The 18155-nt window shown below is 50.6% G+C and overlaps 1 protein-coding gene and 1 non-coding gene across 5 annotated transcripts in view; both read left to right on the top strand.

Moving 5' to 3' along the window:
* The window catches only part of HNRNPUL1 (heterogeneous nuclear ribonucleoprotein U like 1), a 37451-nt gene extending 20112 nt beyond the window's left edge, over nt 1–17339 (top strand). For all 4 annotated transcript variants that reach the window (XM_032323216.1, XM_032323213.1, XM_032323214.1 and 1 more), the window contains exons 8-15: nt 407–673; nt 1828–1950; nt 2056–2184; nt 11642–11810; nt 12395–12679; nt 13777–14066; nt 15375–15566; nt 16140–17339. In XM_032323216.1, coding sequence (XP_032179107.1) covers nt 407–673; nt 1828–1950; nt 2056–2184; nt 11642–11810; nt 12395–12679; nt 13777–14066; nt 15375–15566; nt 16140–16256 — 1572 coding nt within the window. In that variant the 3' untranslated portion in view covers nt 16257–17339. The remainder of the gene's footprint in view (nt 1–406; nt 674–1827; nt 1951–2055; nt 2185–11641; nt 11811–12394; nt 12680–13776; nt 14067–15374; nt 15567–16139) is intronic.
* Nucleotides 11031–11137, top strand: LOC116580424. The gene has a single exon (XR_004281659.1). It is a non-coding gene; the product is annotated as a U6 spliceosomal RNA (small nuclear RNA).
* Nucleotides 17340–18155: the final 816 nt, after the last annotated feature.

The following is an 18155-nucleotide window of genomic DNA, read 5'->3' as shown; positions in this document are numbered from 1 at the left end:
TAAACGAATGAAAGCATTTGTAGAGCTGGGCTTCACTCGAGAAGCCCTGCTGTGGCTTTCCTTCCATCTGTTCTCTTTGCAGACTACTCTTGCTAGGCTTGAGGACAGACGGAATCGCCTTTTCTGTCAACATTTGTCTTAGGCACAAGACTTGGAGCTTCCTAAAATGACACGTGTCACATCCCCCAGCTTTGGGATTTGGGGACAAGAAGGGCTTTGGCCGCACCTTCTCAGCTGTTCCCTGGCGCCATCTCCTGTATCTGCTGGCGGGTAGTGGGGGGGGGACACTTAAATGTGGGAAGGCGGCTGTATTTCCACTCCCCACATCTGCTTCCTCCTAGCTTTGCTCTTCCTAGTGTCTGAAGCTAAGCGTTGGCAGTTATCTTCCTTTGGCTCTTTCTCCTAGGACTTTGAATGTGGAAATGATGTGGAACTCTCCTTCACCAAGAATGGGAAGTGGATGGGCATTGCCTTCCGGATCCAGAAGGAAGCCTTGGGCGGTCAGGCCCTCTACCCTCATGTCCTGGTGAAGAATTGTGCGGTGGAGTTCAACTTCGGGCAGCGGGCAGAGCCCTACTGTTCCGTCCTCCCAGGCTTTACCTTTATCCAGCACCTTCCCCTGAGTGAGCGGACCCGGGGCACCGTTGGACCAAAGAGCAAGGCAGAGTGTGAGGTGAGTGGGCCTGGAAGACCGCAATGGAGGCTGCCTCTCCAGAGCCACGTTGGTGCCAAGGCAGAGGGGAGACACTGCAGCCAGGTGGTGAGAGCATAACTCGGGAAGGGAGTAATCTTGGGGTTGGGTGGGGGACTGCTTCCTCTAGGCTTCCCAGGGCTGGGAGAGAGAAGAGAGGGGAGCCACGGTGTGGCTTGCACGGAGGAGGGAGAGGCTGAGGTGAGAGACCTAAGTCTTGGAAAGGTTCCCAAAGAAAGTGTTATGTGGCTTCTTCCACATGGCTCTTTCAGGGTGGGCAAGACCGTCTGATGAACAAAAATGACAAGAGATCTTGGGGGTGATTTGGCTGCAGAAGCTCTACCAGGGAGCTTTGCTCTCAAAATGATGGTTTTTCAGATACAAAAGTGATTTTTATGCTTATTCCTAAAAAACTGAACATGAAAGTTAATTTCTCATAATTCCACTATCTGCAAGTAAGTTCACCAGTAAAGTTTTTGAGCTTAGGCTGTCTATCTTTTTTGCTGTGCTGGGTGCCTGTTTTGTACACACAAACTTATAATTTGAGATGATAAAGTATAAGCATTTTGATATCTGTCCTTTTCATTCAACATTATTTTGTGAGCTTTAGCCAACTACATGAAACCCTCTTTTTAAACCCATTTTTAATGGCCTGACAAACGAACTGCTCCCCTCTTGGTGTAGGTATTTAGGTTGTATCTAGTGTTTGCCAGATTCTGAATGTACTAAAGTATCGTGTTTGTCCTCATGCGTATAGTCTGTCCTCTTCTCGGCCTCCAGGAGGGTTGTACCACTTCTCCTGGCCGCTATGTGTACCATTCTCAGTGCGTGACCCTGTCCGGGGTTTTCCCTGTCAGAAGCCACTTAATCCTGCCTGAACCAAAGTGTAAATATTCACAAGAACAGCACTTGATTTTGTGCTCACCCCGTGCAAGGCCATCCGTTAAGACTCTGACAGCCCTCATGTCTTTGAATCTCAACAACAGCACTGTGTAGACGCAGTTACTGCTGCTGTTTTCTGGAGGCAGCCATGAGGTTGGGTTACCCTTGAGGTTACCAGTGAGTGAGGGTGGTGCCAGGCCTCCATGCCACCTACTGCTACTACTTCAGTGTCCCTCTTTGTCCCATTCTTGTAGATTTTGATGATGGTGGGCCTGCCTGCTGCCGGTAAGACCACGTGGGCCATCAAACATGCAGCCTCCAACCCCTCCAAGAAGTACAACATTCTGGGTACCAATGCCATCATGGATAAAATGCGGGTAAGGATGGCCCCTGGTCACTACATATATACCCCTTCCCACCCCCCGCTCCATTGCTGCCCTGCAGCCAGGACCACCCACCCCTTCACCACCCTCTGCCCACAGGTGATGGGCCTACGCCGGCAGCGAAACTATGCCGGCCGCTGGGATGTCCTCATCCAGCAGGCCACCCAGTGCCTCAACCGCCTCATCCAGATCGCCGCCCGCAAGAAACGCAACTATATCCTAGATCAGGTACTTGCTGGTGACCGTCCTGCCCCAGGAAAGGAAAGGGGCCTGTTGGGTGCCTGGTACTTTTATTTTTTTCCCCAGAATACTTGGACTGCAGTGCTGATCATCATGTATGGTCCCAGACTCTTGGCATAGTTCTTTGAGTCCAGTCGGTGGGTGGGGTCTGGGGCATGATCCAGATGTAGCTCAGGCTCTCAGCAGCCCAAAAGAACATCATCCGGTGATAGCTATTTAGTGAGATGGGAGGGACATGGATTTTTGACCTGGACAAACCTGGGCTTGAGTCGAGCTCTGCCACTTCCTAGCTGCATGCCTGTGGGCAGGTGACCTCATCCTCCAAATCTTGGTCTCCTGGTGTGTAAGAGGGAGATAGTAATGGTGCCCTCATAGCACACGGTCTGGCGTATCGTAGCTGGAGATTGTTGTTAATTACTCTACGAAACAGGTACGTCCCAGCTTCTTTTAGCATGTTTTTATGACTGTCCACTACGTACCTAGTCACATACTGTGTGCCAGTTAAGAGGAAGGCTGTTAGCATCAGGTGATCTGGGAACCTTTGAAATTAAACAGAATTTTGTATGCAGGCACAGATACGTCCTTTAAAAAAAAACAAAAACCAAACCACTGGACAGTTTTGAGTTAGGATAGGAAGATCATCCGTGGTTTTCGGTATTCTCAAAAGGATGAATGAGCCAAACATGGTTAAGGATGGATTCCTGTCTCAGAGTAACAAGTTCCTCATGTTTACCGCCTGTGAGACATCATTCTGGACATTGTCCCGAAGGCTTTCTCATGTAGCTGACCCCATAATGGTGGATCTATGAATAAGTCTCTGCTGCCCTTAGCCTTGCCCTTGTGCTCTCTTAAAATCTGAGTGCAGATGTGTGAGCTGTGGCACCCCTGTCCTGGAAGCCTTACCAGCATGTCTTCCATGTGCACAGCCCACGGATCCCTTGAGTTCAGAGTTCCGTGAGGGCAGAGCTGGTGGTGGTGGCAGGCTTGTCAGAAAAGTGGTTGGAAACCAGGGAACCAAGTTGGCTTCGCATAGGAGTGAGCATTTTATACAAAACAATTGAGGGATGCCTGGGTGGCTCAGTTGGTTAGGCGGCTGCCTTTGGCTCAGGTCATGATCCCAGCGTCCGGGGATCGAGTCCCACATCAGGCTCCTTGCTCGGCAGAGAGCTTGCTTCTCCCTCTGCCTCTGCTGCCACTCTGCCTGCCTGTGCTCGCTCGCTCGCTCTCTCTCTGGCAAATAAATAAATAAAATCTTTTTAAAAAAACAACAACAATTGAGTAGGAGCTCCCAGACTGGTGGACAGTGGAGGTTGGGGAAGAGTGGTGTGCTCGGAGAGCACAGGATCTCTGTGTCCTTCTGTGTATGTTGCCCGAAGCTGCTTTTCCATGTGGCTGTTCTGGAGTTACATCCTTTTCATAATAAACCAGTAAGCTGCTGTTTATAGTGGAACAAATGAGGCCTCATAGTCAACATTTAAAAGAGTGCATAAGACGGCACTAGTTCTTTTTTTTTTTTTTTTTTTTAAGATTTTATTTATTTATTTGCAGAGACAGCGAGAGAGGGAACACAAATGGGGAGTGGGAAAGGGAGAAGAAGGCCTCCCACCAAGCAGGGAACCTGACACAGGACTTGATCCCAGGATTATGGGATCATGACCCAAGCCGAAGGCAGACGCCTAACAACTGAGCCACCCAGGCGCTCCTAGTTCTTTCCTTTCTTAATGATTTTTTTTTTTTTTTTTTTTTTTTTTTTTTTTTTTTTTTTAATTTCTTACAGAGAGAGGAGGCACACGACTTGGGGAGGGGTAGAGGGAGGAAGAGAGAGAGAAGCTGACTCCCCTCTGGGTGCCGAGCACAATGCAATGTGGGGATTGATCTCATGACTCTGAGATCATGAACTGAACTGATGTCAAGTCAAACGCTAAACGAACCAAGCCACCCAGGTGCCCTAAGAAATTAGTCCTTAAAGACAAAAAGAAAAAAAGCTATTCGCTGTTGATAGTTTTATGATGGACAAATTAAAGGATCTTGCCAAGCAGTTAAGTGTTGAGAGTGGAAATGTGTGGCCTGTTGATGAAACAGCATGCTACGAAAACTAAATATTGGCCGAGGCTGTGCCATGCTTTTGGTGTTCTTACGTAATGGCAGAGATGTGGGATGGGCTGGTGGACCTGAAAAGGTGTATTTTCATCCAGTGAGCAATGCTGCAGTCATAGGATTGAGCCCTGAAGACTCGAATTTGTAAAGAATACAGGACATGATCTCATAATACTAAACTTTGATAAAGATAACTCACTGAGGGGCGCCTGGGTGGCTCAGTGGATTAAAGCCTCTGCCTTCGGCTCGGGTCATGATCTCGGGGTCCTGGGATCGAGCCCCCCATCGGGCTCTCTGCTCAGCGGGGAACCTGCTTTCCCCTCTCTCTGCCTGCTTGTGATCGCTCTTTGTCAAATAAATAAACTAACTCTTTAAAAAAAAAAGATAACTCACTGAACTAATTAAAAAGAAAAAAAAAACCCACAGTTGAGCACAAGATAGTCTAAGAGCCACCCAGAGTTATTGCCACAGCACAGCCCCATTCGTGATGCATACAGCCAACCTCCCCCTTTAAAAAACGTTTTAAAATTTTTCTTTCTTTCTTCCTTTTTTTTTTTTTTTTTTAAGATTTTATTTTTGGGGCACCTGGGTGGCTCAGTCAATTAAGCATCTGCCTTCAGCTTATGTCATGCATGATCCCAGGGTTCTGGGATCAAGTTCCACATCAGGTTCTGCTCAGGTGGGAGCCTGCTTCTTTCTACCTCTCCCACTGTGCCTCCTGCTTATGTGTGTGTGCATGCGTGCTTTTTCTCTCTCTCTCTCTCTCCAATAAATAAAATCTTAAAAAAAAAAAATAAAGATTATATTATTAATCTTTGTATCCAACGTGGGGTCAAACTTCTAACCCCATGATCGAGAATCGTGTGGTCTACCAGCTGAGCCAGCCAGGCATCCCAAAGACTTTATCTTTTAAATAAGCTTCGCTTTGCCCCATTCTTGTCAGGGCATTTTGAAATTAGAGTCCGACTTGGTCTTAGTGGGACTCTGGGTCCTGAAAAGTAGAGAGCAGTAGTGTTTTTGTACCCTGAGGTTTCCTTGCTTAGATACCAAGATACCGTAGATACTTAGACACTTAGATAACTTAAATACTTAGATACCTAGATATCTGCCTTCTCTGCCCCCAGTTTGCTGGTTAAATGATCTGTAAAACCCATTTCAGATATGTGGCCCAGTGAAGGATTATAGTCCTGGGGATAAATGGTCTTAACATCTGTGTTCAGCATCTCTGAGTGGGCTATCCCTAGAAGTCAGGCCCCCAGCCTGTGAGCCAGGCACAGAACAGCTGAGCTCTGTGAAGACTCACTTGTTGGCCTTCTCAGCTTGTGCTGGCTTATTCAGGGACAGGGTCCAGGGCTGTACTAGGTGTACCTGTGTTCTTTAGGGCTCCTGGTCTCCTGGTAGAGGGACCTGCTTGTCAGGCCCAGTGACCCAAGCCAACAGGGAGGCAAATAACTTAAACTCTGAAGGAGGGGTTGGGGAGGGTTCTCACATTAACCACAGATTGGAGGATTGACTTGGAGCCTGAAGCTGTAAGTTATTCAGGCCCAGGACGAGGTCTAAGGCCAGTGGTTTGACCTCTTTTGTGTTAAGCCCCAAAAGTGGGTTCCAGAGAAGCCTGGAAGTAGGATATAAGATTCAGAGCAGACCCCTGGCCAGATGCGGGCACTTTCCACTCCACCAGCTTCAACAGTGATAAGGGGTAAGTTGATGCATAGCTGTCTCCTGAGCTAGATAGAACTCCCAAAGCAGAAACAGTGCGTCAGGCAAAGATCCTGCAGTCCCAGGGTCTCAGCTCAGGTCTCTCTGCTCCCTTTTTCCTTTGATTTTTCCTGAGTGGTCAGACTTCCCTGCATTTGGCTCTCCTGTGTAGGTTGGCCTCAGAAATGCTCATCTTTGAGTGGGAAGGAAAAAGAGGCTGTATGAGCCAGGATTCTGCCTTCATCCAGGATCCCGGCTTCTCTCCCGGAATGTGTTTCATTGAGCACAAGCTCTTAGGTGTGTAGGGACCTGGACTACATTTAGTGATGACTTGAGTCCTCTTGAGATCATGGGGGTGTTACAGCTGTGGGACATCTGAGGAAGGCAAGGAGCAAAGTGGACCAGAGGGGAAGCTGAAGCCTCATTTGGGAAAGGAACCTATTTGAAGTTTGCAGTTGCTTTATTGGTAGAACAGGCCTCTGCTGACTTCCCAGAAAGTCACAGCCAAGAATGGTGGGGGCCATGGTGGAAAATTAGGAAAACTTTCTGGAGGTGGGGTGCCTGGCCAGAACATGGACAATGATAAAAGGAATTGAGACTTTGTCCTGAGGGCGGTGGTGAACCATGGTCATGTTTTCATCAGGGAGGAACAGGGCTCACTTCGCCTGGCTGGTGAAAGGTTGAAGAGAAAGGGGAACAGAGGTTGCATCACTTCAAGTGCTCTTTGGGATTCTTGCTTATCCATGGAAAGCCTCTGGAATGAGGTGCTGCCTGGCCTTCCCCTGGCCTATGACAGGCTTCGAGACAGGACAGGAGCAGGATCTGTCCTGGAGGCCTTGAGAAGGCCTCTGCAGGGCCCTCTGTGAGGCCCCCAAACCACCCCCAGAGTCGGGACTGCAGACTAGGAGTTCCCCTTCGGGCTCTAACAGCCCAGAGCAGGCCAGGCAGTAATGAGAAGCAGGGCTGGATGTGACAGTGTTGCCAACCGCGCCTCAGTCTGCAGAACGTGTGGTGGTTGTCCTGCTTTGGGTACCTGTTGACGAGTGCCCTGCCTTTGCATGAGACAGAAACCTAGAGCCAAGAGTAGAGGCACAGAGTAAACCGCCTCTTGTTGGCAGGCGGTGGAGGGGGAGGTGTTTCTCTTCTCCACCTTCCCCACCCCCAGAGCCTCGGCCTGTCCCGCTGTTAACACTCCAGCTAGTTCTCTTGCCGCATGTGTGGTTCCTTCCACTGGGTTTACCTCGCTCCTCGTCCAGAGTGTGCTCTTTTGTCATTGGCTTTAAATGTGCTCCTCTGGGGTCCAGCCAGGTTTCTCTCCCCACCAGCTTGACCCTGATGAGCTCTGGGCAGGGGACAGTGGGACTCTCAGAGAACTCAGGCTGGGAGCAGCCTACTGTTTTACTCCCTCAGTCCCACGGACCATCACACACCAGAACTACCCACATAGCTTCTTGGAGAAACCTAACTCCTGTCCCTTGGTGCACATTGCTAGGGATTGGGGATAGCCAGGAAGCCAAGGAACACAGACAACCCCAGACCTTCTTAGAGTCAGCATCTTCAAGCAGGGTGGGACTGGGAGAAGCAGGAGCAGGGCAGAGGGATCCCACACAGCTGGAAAAGCTGACCTAGCTGTTGTGCTGGTCTCCTAGCAACAGCTGCCAGCAGCCCCCAGTGACCAGAGCAATGCTGGGCCGACCTAAGGGCTCTGACCTCACTGTGTTTGCTGTAGCAACAGCCTCGAGCAGCGAACTCCCTTTTCTCCAGGAAGCCAAGCATTTGCATTTCTGCTGGCCTGGTTCAGACACTCTTCTTCCTTTCCCCCAGCCCAGGAATAAGGGGAGGGAAAGGCAGTCTTAAAAACACTAGCCAAGTGTGTTCTCAGCACCTCCATTCCAGAGTGTCTGAAGAGCCATCCCTCAGAGTCTAGCCACTTCCCGGGACAGAGGCTGCCTATTACTGGAGCCCAGGCTGCTCCGCCCCATCTCCCACCACCCCATGAAGCTGCAGGGACTAGCATTCTTGAAAGCATTGCTTCTGTCTGCCCCCTCCTCTGTACCTTGACAGGGCAGGTCTGCCCCTTGGAAAGCCTCTAGGAGGTGTTTATCCCTGTCCTTGGGGTTCAAGGCAGTGAAAAGAGGATCACTTCTTCCAGGCGAGAACCATGGAATAGGTTGTCCACAGACTGGTTTAGGGCCACAGTCACTCTGGCTTTTGTGCCAGGAGAAAACCTCATTATTTAGCGAGAGGAGGCCAAATTCTATCTTGCTATGATCAGATGCCACCTTCTGCTTTGCTTTCAGGAATGAGTCCAGGAAGAGCAGTGGGGAGAGGGACTTTTCCTCCGTAACCTGATGTGCCTCTTAACCATTTGTAGTCCAAGGCCTCTCTATTGGGCCAGTCCTCACGGCATGGATGTGTGCTTGCAGCACACACGGTCCTCCTTCCTGTCCCTGGAGGATGAGACATTTTCCTCGGGGAACAGGGAAGGAACATCCCCACCTGGTGTGTGTCAGAACCAGAGGTCTGATTGGTTTAGAGAACAGCTACACCCACCACCCAGATCTTCCAGCAGATGTACACCAGGGTCCCTGGCCTCTGGCTGACCCACAGCCCAGCTTCCTGTTCCGTGTTTTGGGAGAGGATCTCTTGTGTCTTGTCTTTTCTTCGAATTTAACTTTCCTTTATCCTTTCCATTGGGAAGTCTGTCCTGGGACAGTGTCAGTCCTGTTGGCCCTATTCTCAGATCCACCCTGTGCGTGTTGACTTGGAACTTTCCCTGCCTCCTCCTCGCCACATGCCAGACATTTTCACATCTGCAAATCCTCACCAGAGCCAGAAAGTGGGTGATCTGATCCTTGTCTTTCAGATGAAGAAATTTGAGGCGTGGGCTAATTAGGTGACTTGTCTGCAGTCTCACAAGTAGTTGAAGGCACCGCTGGGATTTCAGCCCCAAGCTTCCTCCCCAGAGCCCGTATTTGCTCTACCCTATCTCATTGTCCCTGCTTTCTTCTTCCTTTTTTTGAAGATCTTATGTATTTATTTATTTATTGTGTGAGCAGGAGGAGAGAGAGGGAGAGAGAGACTCTTAGAGGGACTCCAGGCTGAGCTCTGAGCCTGACTTGGGGCTAAATCTTAAAACCCTAAGATCACAACCTCAGCCAAAACCAAGAGTCAGATGCTTAACCAACAGAACTACCCAGGCACCCCCGTCCCCTTCTGATGGGAACTCGCTATGGCTTGGTCTTCCCCAGGTGTGGATTTCTTCATATCTACTTTACAGTGAGGCTAACCACGGCACACGTCCCTCCCCGGTAACGGCCATAACAACAATGGCTCCCAGTTGTTGACTGCTGGCTGTGAGCCAGGTCCTGGGCTAACCAAGGGCTTTTACACATATGAACTCCTGCTGTCTTAATGGTGAGCGTCTGACATTCATACTGTTCTCCCTTTTAAGGGCTTGAGACTCATTAAATGCACAGTACGTTGATTTTACGGACAAGTAGGCTGAGTGGCACTGTTCACCCAGGACCACATGGGTGGGACCTGAGCAAGTCAGATTAGAGCTGGGTGTGCCAAGCCACCCCTAAACACACACACACTGCCTTCGAGCTGGGGTGTGCCAGGCAACCCCTACACACACGCACACATTGCCTGCGTCAGGATGGCTCCTGTGCTGGAGGCCGTCTCAGAACCCCTGCTCAAGGACTTCTCACGTGGGGACTGTTGCTCTGCATCCTTTTCCGCTTCTTCCTCACAGCCCTGGCAGGGAGGCTCTTCATCTCTGTTTGCCAAGTGACGCAACTATAAGGACTGGCCAGAGTGATTTATCGGCCACACTAGGACTTGACCTGGGGCTTTGCATCCTGCCAAGCCGTTGCTTCAACATGTGGTATATTCTCATGTGCACGCCCCTTTACGGGCTGTTCCCCGCTGTGGCTTCTCCCTCAGTCCGTCAGAGCCTCTCAGAGTTGTTCAAAGGCACATATTCCTCATCACTCCAGTTGTGTTGAGTGTCTAAGTTTAAATAGGTCGGATACCCATAGAGGTGGCTGGGTCCTACCTCCAGAGACAGGTTTGGGAATTCCGAGTGACATTAGGGCTGCTCTCTTTATCAGTAGCATCCAGGTGGTTTGGGTGTATAGGCTGATTCTGGGGTCCCGCGGGTCCAGGCCCCAGTTCCAGAGGGCCCGGCATATAGGAGGTACTCCGTAAATGGAAGCTGTTGTTAACTGCTGCTCTTGGTCCTGTGTGTTCTAGAGCGCCGCTTTGTGCTGCCACCAGCCCAGCACACACCTGCGCATCACCAAGAGGAAGGGAAACATTAGCAGCAAAACTTAACTTACGAAATGCACAGGCTCTTGCCTTGCCCAGCTCCTGGTTAAAAGTCTGTGGTGAGGCTGATGCTTTAGAGAAGGACTGAGTGAATAAAGGAACCATAGTGTTGACGACAAGAGTCCACACAAGTGTCAGAAAGGGCCAGTTAGTTATGGCAACCATTCTGTAAATATGTAGCCATTAAAAGAGAACACTGGCAACGTTAATTAGAGAAACATTAAGTGAAAAAGCCTTCAGGGGGTGCCTGGGTGGCTCAGTGGGTTAAAGCCTCTGCCTTTGACTTGGGTCATGATCCCGGGCTCCTGGGATCGAGGCCCGCGTTGGGCTCTCTGCTTAGCAGGGAGCCTGCTTCCCCTCCTCTCTGCCTGCCTCTCTGCCTACTTGTGGTCTCTGTCTGTCAAGTAAATAAATAAAATCTTTAAAAAAAAATTAAAAGGCCTTCAGGACAGTACCTAGCCTGGTTCCACTTGTGTTATTTTTTGTTTGTTGTTGTTTTTAAAGATTTTATTTATTTGAGAGAGAGAATGCAAGCAGGAGAGGGCAGGTAGGGGCAAAGGGAGAGGGAGAAGCAGACTCCCTGCTGAGCAGAGAGCCTGATGGGGCTCGACCCCAGGACCCTGGGACTGTGACCTAAGCCGAAGGCAGACACAGCTGACTGAGCCACCCGGGCACCCCTGCAGTTGTGTTAAAAATCACACAGATCTGTGCTGGCTTTAGCAACACATATACTAAAATAGGAACAATACAGAGAAGATTAGCGTGGCCCTTGCGTGAGGATGACCCATGGGTTCATGAAGCATTCCATATTTTAACATGAGCACTCTCCATGTGTACCTCTAAGACTTTCCCATCATGTCTCAAAGTAAGTGCTTTAAAAAAGAAAAAAAAAAATTACACAGATCTTTTTAGAAGTACGTAAATTCAGTACAAGTCGTTTTGGGGAAGGAGGACTGGCAGGAAGTGGATGAAGGGGTTCTTACTCTACATTCTTACTCTGCCTTGTACTCTAAAGTATTTATCATATGAGCCTGTGTTACTTTTAGAATGGGGGGGAGATTGTAAGGTGGCATACCACTAACAAATAGGAGTTTAAAGTGTAACCGCAGGGAACCCCTTGTCCTGTGACTGTCAGCAGCCACTTTCCCAAGTCAGTTTTCTGAGGATGGGCTCAAGAATCTTAAAAGAGTGGTTTTCTGAGTTTCTTTACTTTGGAGAACTAGCATACTTTTCTCTTCCTGGCCTACATAATGCCTGACAGAGAAAAAAACCCAATTTGTAATGTACCATTTCTTGCCTCTTCTGTTACCTACCCTAGACAAATGTTTATGGGTCAGCCCAGAGACGAAAAATGAGACCGTTTGAAGGCTTCCAGCGCAAAGCCATTGTAATTTGTCCCACTGATGAAGACCTAAAAGATCGGACAATAAAGCGAACCGACGAGGAGGGGAAGGATGTCCCAGATCACGCGGTCCTTGAAATGAAAGGTAGGAGATGAGCGGTTCCCAGAGGGATAGCACAGCGCAGTCCTCCAGAGGAAAGCACCTTCCACAGTCCCTTCCCCAACTCCTGGCTTATTCCTTTGTTGATCTTGTCCGTTCTTTCCTACCTCCTGTCTGGTGCAGCTATGAATGGAAGAGCTGCCAGAAATCTCTCAGGGCATGGGTTTCAGAGTCAGTGGGGCTGGGCCAGGATGAGAGAGAGGATATGTGGGAGCAGACACTGAAAAACCCGACAGGCGCTACCTCTGGCACCCACCGGTGTTGTACTGAGCTGGCTTCTGTCTCCTGCTCTGTAGAAACAAGGATGCTAATTCCACTTGCCTGGCCCACTCCCTGGGGAGGCTGGAGGGAGTATTTATATTTGGTGGCACTTAGGTCATTTCCTCAGAAGAGAGACAGGAGAGTCTTTGTTAACCCTGAACACTGTTAGGTTGAGACCCTTTTTTGCTTCTGTCACTCACTACTCATCCCCTATGCTATCTCCCTTCTGGCACGCCAGTGTCCCGGGGGTGTCGGAACCAGACGGGGGAAGGTACTGACCTCTCCCTGTGGCCCTGCCTTCTTCCCAGCCAACTTCACATTGCCGGATGTTGGGGACTTCCTGGATGAGGTGCTGTTCGTTGAGCTGCAGCGGGAAGAGGCCGACAAGCTGGTGAGGCAGTACAACGAGGAAGGTCGCAAGGCCGGGCCACCCCCTGAAAAGCGCTTTGACAACCGAGGTGGTGGCGGCTTCCGGGGACGCGGAGGTGGTGGTGGCTTCCAGCGCTATGACAACAGAGGCCCACCAGGGGGTAACCGAGGAGGCTTCCAGAACCGAGGGGGCGGCAGCGGTGGAGGAGGCAACTACCGAGGAGGTGAGCCATCTCAAACAGTGCTCTCTCAGCTCTTGGCTCCCGGGGCAGGGCTGGGCTTTGTGACCTAGGGTTGGGCGTTGTGTCAGCAGGTGAATTTGCCTAGCACCCGCTATGGACTGTGGGCTGTGGGCTGAGTTCTGGTGGAGAACTGTGGTGAGTCAAACCGTAGGCCCTCAGGGGAACTCCCCCACTGTCCTGCTTTCCCTGGGCGTTGCTCCTGAAGCCCAGGCCCCTTTGCAGCTTACTCTAGTGTCATTTTTGCAAATCTTCTCTGCCATCTGACCGTAAGCTGCTTAAGAGTGGCCAGAACAAGTTTACTACCGGTCTTAGTTTCCAGCTCAGGACCTAGCACAAGACAAATGTTAAGACTGTTTTTGGTGTTTGGTATTAAAACAAGTAGAGAAGTGGGCTGAGAGAAGTTAATTTAACCAAGATTTGCCTGACTGAATCCAGACCTAGAGTTAGCACCAAGTGGCCTGTTATTAAGTTCTGCTGTTTCTGAAGCAAAGTGTATGATCATGATTTAGCTAGCATGCCTCACTTAGCTTCAATGTTGAGCTGGATGGTTCTGGGGACACCACCATGACCCAGACAGACACATCACCCTGTAGTGGCCGTCCAGAAGGCTTCTGGGCTGAGTGGCAAAGCCCTGGGTTAACGTGAGCTTGGTGACACCTGATCCAGGCTGGGAGGGAGCAGACTAAGGAAAGGCCTCCCGAGACACCAGTGTCTAGGCTGAGGTCCAGAGACCAGTGGGAGTTGGCAGGGGGCAGGGTTCTGGGCCCAGCCATAGCTGCTCAAGGGCTCAGGGGGAACTGACCTGTTTGACCAAGCATGAAGAGGACTATCCTGCCCTCTTCCTAACCACCTCTTCCAATTTGTTCAGCAGCTGTTGGGATGCTGGGGACACAGTAGAAACCAAGCAGCCCTGGTCCCAAGCTCACAGTCCCGTGGGCAAGACAAGCCTGTCAGCAGACAGTGATGACTGAGTTATCAGGGCCGCGCCTGGGGATCTGGGGAGACCCAGAGTGGAGCGCTGCTCCTGAGGGTCACCAGTTCAGAGTGACAGGGCCTCTCCCCTGGCTTATCCGGCACAGGCTTCAACCGCAGTGGAGGTGGTGGCTACAACCAGAACCGCTGGGGTAACAACAGCCGGGATAACAACAACTCCAACAACCGAGGCAGCTACAACCGGGCTCCTCAGCAGCAGCCACCACCCCAGCAGCCGCCGCCGCCACAGCCTCCGCCCCAGCAGCCGCCACCACCACCCAGCTACAGCCCTGCTCGGAACCCTCCGGGGACCAGCAGCTACAGCAAGAATAGCAACATCCCCGGTTCAAGCGCCAATACCAGCACCCCCACTGTCAGCAGCTACAGCCCTCCACAGGTGAGAGAAGGAGCGTGTGCGTCCACAGGCCAGAGGAGGTGGGCTGGGGGAATGGGCAGTGGGCGTCCTGGCCACACGTCTCTACTCTTTCCTCCAACTCTGCCCTTTTTCCTGGCAGTGCTTTTGACTGCAGTGGACCCTAGTTGTTCCTTCCAGACCCAGATAAATCAGGAACCTACCTGTTCTCCCACCCCCTCACAGTCATGTGTTGTGAGTGTTTATTGCTTAAGTTGCTGTCGCTGGGCTCTCCTGAATCCCCAAGAAAGCACCTGATTGGAGTTCCTTTTGCCTAGACTGGCAGCATTTGGAGCCATGCCCTGAGCTTGGGAGGTCTTGCCCTGTGTCCTGAGAGCTTCACTCTGGAGCAGCTCCTGGCTCAGTTCCAGTTCTCCAAAAGCCAGTGCTTGGGCTCTGGAATGCACAGGCGCTGTTAGCCAGAGTAGTCCACAGCCGTTTCCTAAGTGCCTTCCACATGCCAGGCCTGGGGACAGTTGCCAAGAGACCGATGAATGACTCCCAGTCCTGGTCTAACCAGAATGTTTCCTAGAACAGGATGGGTAGGCACAGATTCAAACCCCAACCCCACAATGTCTGGGTTCTATAACCTTGCACAAACAGTGGCACCTCTCTGCACCTCGTTTTCTTTATAAAAGACTATGGAGTTGTTGGTAGAACTCATTTGCAAGGTTTGCTGTGAGGGATGGGTGGTATTCTAGCTTTGTGGGTAAGACTCTGGAACTAGACAGACCAGAGGTCAAGTCCTAGCTCCACCACTTTTTACTGTGTGACTTGGGTCCACTAATCTCACCTCTCTGAGCTTCAGATTCCTGCTCTATAAAATGAGGCTAGTGGAACCTGCCTCACAGGGTTGATGGGGGAATTAGAGGGATTAATGATCCAGTCTGCATGTGGAAGCACTTGGGAAATTGCTACTACTGTTCTCAGCAGACCTTCCCAAAACAACTACCACCATTTAGGGAGTTCCTGGTGGCTTGTGCGCTCAAGCTTCCCGAAGATGCAGGGCCATCAGAAGGGCTAGTTCTGTTGTAACTCTCATCTTACGGGAGGGAAAAAAGCAGTAGAATTTGAAGAGAGGCTGTGTCCCTTGCTCCTCCAGAATATTAGAGCTGGGAGTAGAGTCCAGAACAAACACAACCCTGCCTCCTTCCCTGTCCCACCATGTCACAGAGCTGACCCATTTCCTCAGCCCGCAAACAACCTCCCCCAGGGAAGTTGCTTTGTGGTGCACATCTTATGAAGGCCCTTCCTCCATCCCAGCTGAACCCTGGTTTTTCCCCCACTTTCCAGCCGAGTTACAGCCAGCCACCCTACAACCAAGGAGGTTACAGCCAGGGCTACACAGCCCCACCACCGCCACCACCACCACCGCCTGCCTATAACTATGGGAGCTATGGCGGCTACAACCCGGCTCCCTACACCCCACCGCCGCCCCCCACTGCACAGACCTACCCTCAGCCCAGCTATAACCAGTATCAGCAGGTAGGTGCCAGACTCAGGGTGGTGCAGCGGAGGGAGGGTACACATAAAGAGACTTCCAGGGGACCCGCATGGATGTGTATTCTGAGACTGGGGTCCCTCTTTATTCATACTACAGAGATGGGCTGATCTCAGGCTGGCAATCAGCTGATGTAGCCATTCCATTTAGTGAACGTTCTGCACTGGTATCTGAGCCTCTTTCCTCCATTGAAGCCAACAAATGGCATAGCAGGGGCCTCTGAATCCTGCTTCAGCACCATGGCCAGTGTCCGTGCCCCTTGGCTGGTGCTAGGCCCTCCCACCTGTTGTTCAGTGTTTTGAATATGGTATCTGCCTATACCTGAAAGGACATTCGGTTGGCAAGCCAGGAGGTCTGGGCTTCGGTCCCTGACTCCCCACCCATGGGACATCAGGTCAGTCACTTACCCTCCCAGGGGACCTTGATCTCTCCAGGGGACTCGTGTGTTGGCTATTGTCAGTGCATTCATCTCTCCCCTGGGTGAGAGGAGGTTCGAGACAGGAGCCAAATGTGGGTCTGGATAAGGATAACATGGTGCTCTTGGTTTCTCTCTCCAGTATGCCCAGCAGTGGAACCAGTACTATCAGAACCAGGGCCAGTGGCCACCATACTACGGGAACTACGACTACGGGAGCTACTCCGGGAACACACAGGGAGGCACAAGCACACAGTAGCCAGTGTGCTCTGGAGGCCCCTGCCGGCTTCCTCCACCAGCGCCCACCTCGGCCCCCTCGTCTACCCACACTGGGTCCTGTGGTGCTGGGGGACGGGTTATCCCAGGGCTGCCTCCTTTCAGCCCACTGCCTCCCCTCTGAGGGGCTTCTTCCCCAACACAGGGCCGGGCATTTTTTTCTGGATTCAAACAGGCAACAATGATCTTTTATTTTCTGTTTGTCCCCTTACCTTCTTCCTCCTCCTCTTCCTCTTTCTCCTTCCTGCCTCCTTTTTGACTAAAGACCTCTCCCCTGCCCCTTGGTCATACAGTGAGGCTACAGTGGCTGAGGGAGGGCCCCTTTTGCCCACCTCTCCCAGCCCTGCTGCAGCCCCTCAGCTTCCCAGACCCTCTTGCAGTTGGTTGTACATTCTTCCAGGAGCTGTTTTACTGTCTACTTTTCAGGATTTAAAAAAAAAAAAAAATCAAAAACTTAAAAAAAAAAAAAAAAACACACAAAACCCCACAAGTTTAAAAAGTAAAATGCGGAGGGAGGAAGTAGTGACAGATATTTTTTGGTAATTATGCTTTTTTTTTTTTTTTTTTTTTTTAATTTTTAGAATTTATCTGTTTTTACTGTGGCTATTGATATTTCATCAGGATAACCATTTCTTTTCTGAGTTCAGGTGACGGAGGAAGAGCCACAGCCTCAAAACAAAACACACACAAAACAGAACCACAGAATCATCTTTAACCTAACTTTTTATACGATGTCTCAGTTTCCCGTAACCTTGCACACAAGCTTCTGTGTTGAGTTGAATTGTAACTGCTTTTTGTATTTGGAGAGAGTGTGACTATTGAACTTGAAACCTTTTATTCCAGGCGTCTTGGTAGTTTCTGGTGGGATTAAGCGGGCGAGAGGGAAGAAGGGGAGGTTGGGGGGTCTCCTTCCCTTCAGAACATGAGATTTCTCCCACCGCCTCCTCTCCAGAGGTCTTCCAGGTGCCAGACCTAAAGGTTTTTCCTACAATGATCCTCTGATTATTTTTACTCCCCCCTGACCCATATGTTTTAACAGGATTTTAACAAACTGCACTTACTAAGAAATGTGTTTGCTTTGTTTTGTTTTCTTTCAATAAATGACATGGCACCTCCTAGCAGGAAGGAAGCAGGGTTGAAACCCTGAAGTGTTACTGCAGTTGGCCTTTAATTGGGGTGGGACCTTTTCAAAGGGGACGTTATTTACTCATCCATTAAACACTTACTGAGGGTTTTGTGTTGCCTGGCCCTGTTTTTGGTGCTGGGGATGCCCCCCTTAAACCTGGGGCTCTCAGTAGAAAATCCACTAGTTCATTTTAAAGTAGTTCTCTGGTCCCTGCTCTTTCTGGTCCACTCACAGCCCCAAATCTCCAGGAATTTGCAACTAGAAGGCATAGCAGGTCCCTAGGCAGAGGGTGAGATAGGCCTGATGGGATGGAGACCAGGGCTGGACTGTTGGGGGTCATCATCATGGGGACCATCTGCCTTGGTCCTGGCTTTGGGTGCTGGCCTTAGGACGGGTCTTTCCTGCACTCCTGGATCCAGGCTAGTGGGGATTCCAGGAACTTCTTTATCCAGCCACTATGGGGTACTTACTTGTTCTGTGCCTCACTCACTCTCTCGACAGTGCTGGGGATCCAGCATGGTCAGGACAGGCCGGAGCTCTGCTCTCATGGGTCTCCCAGTCCAGAGGTAACATGGACTTGTCCTCGGATGGTGACACCACATGGTCAGCTGTGAAAGTCTGAGGGTAGGGACTGTGGTAAGGGGAGGTCTTCCTGGAGAAGGGAACAATTTTTTAAGTAGCCAAGTTAAAAGACTTTGTGTCTGCATCTCCGTATAGCCTAGTGTCCTCTCCCCCGTATGTGGTGGGGGGATATGT

Source organism: Mustela erminea, chromosome 19, assembly GCF_009829155.1.
Source record: "Mustela erminea isolate mMusErm1 chromosome 19, mMusErm1.Pri, whole genome shotgun sequence".
NCBI classification, from domain to species: domain Eukaryota; kingdom Metazoa; phylum Chordata; class Mammalia; order Carnivora; family Mustelidae; genus Mustela; species Mustela erminea.
The sequence above is the reverse complement of the archived record's forward strand: the minus strand, read 5'-3'. Positions and strand labels throughout refer to the sequence as shown.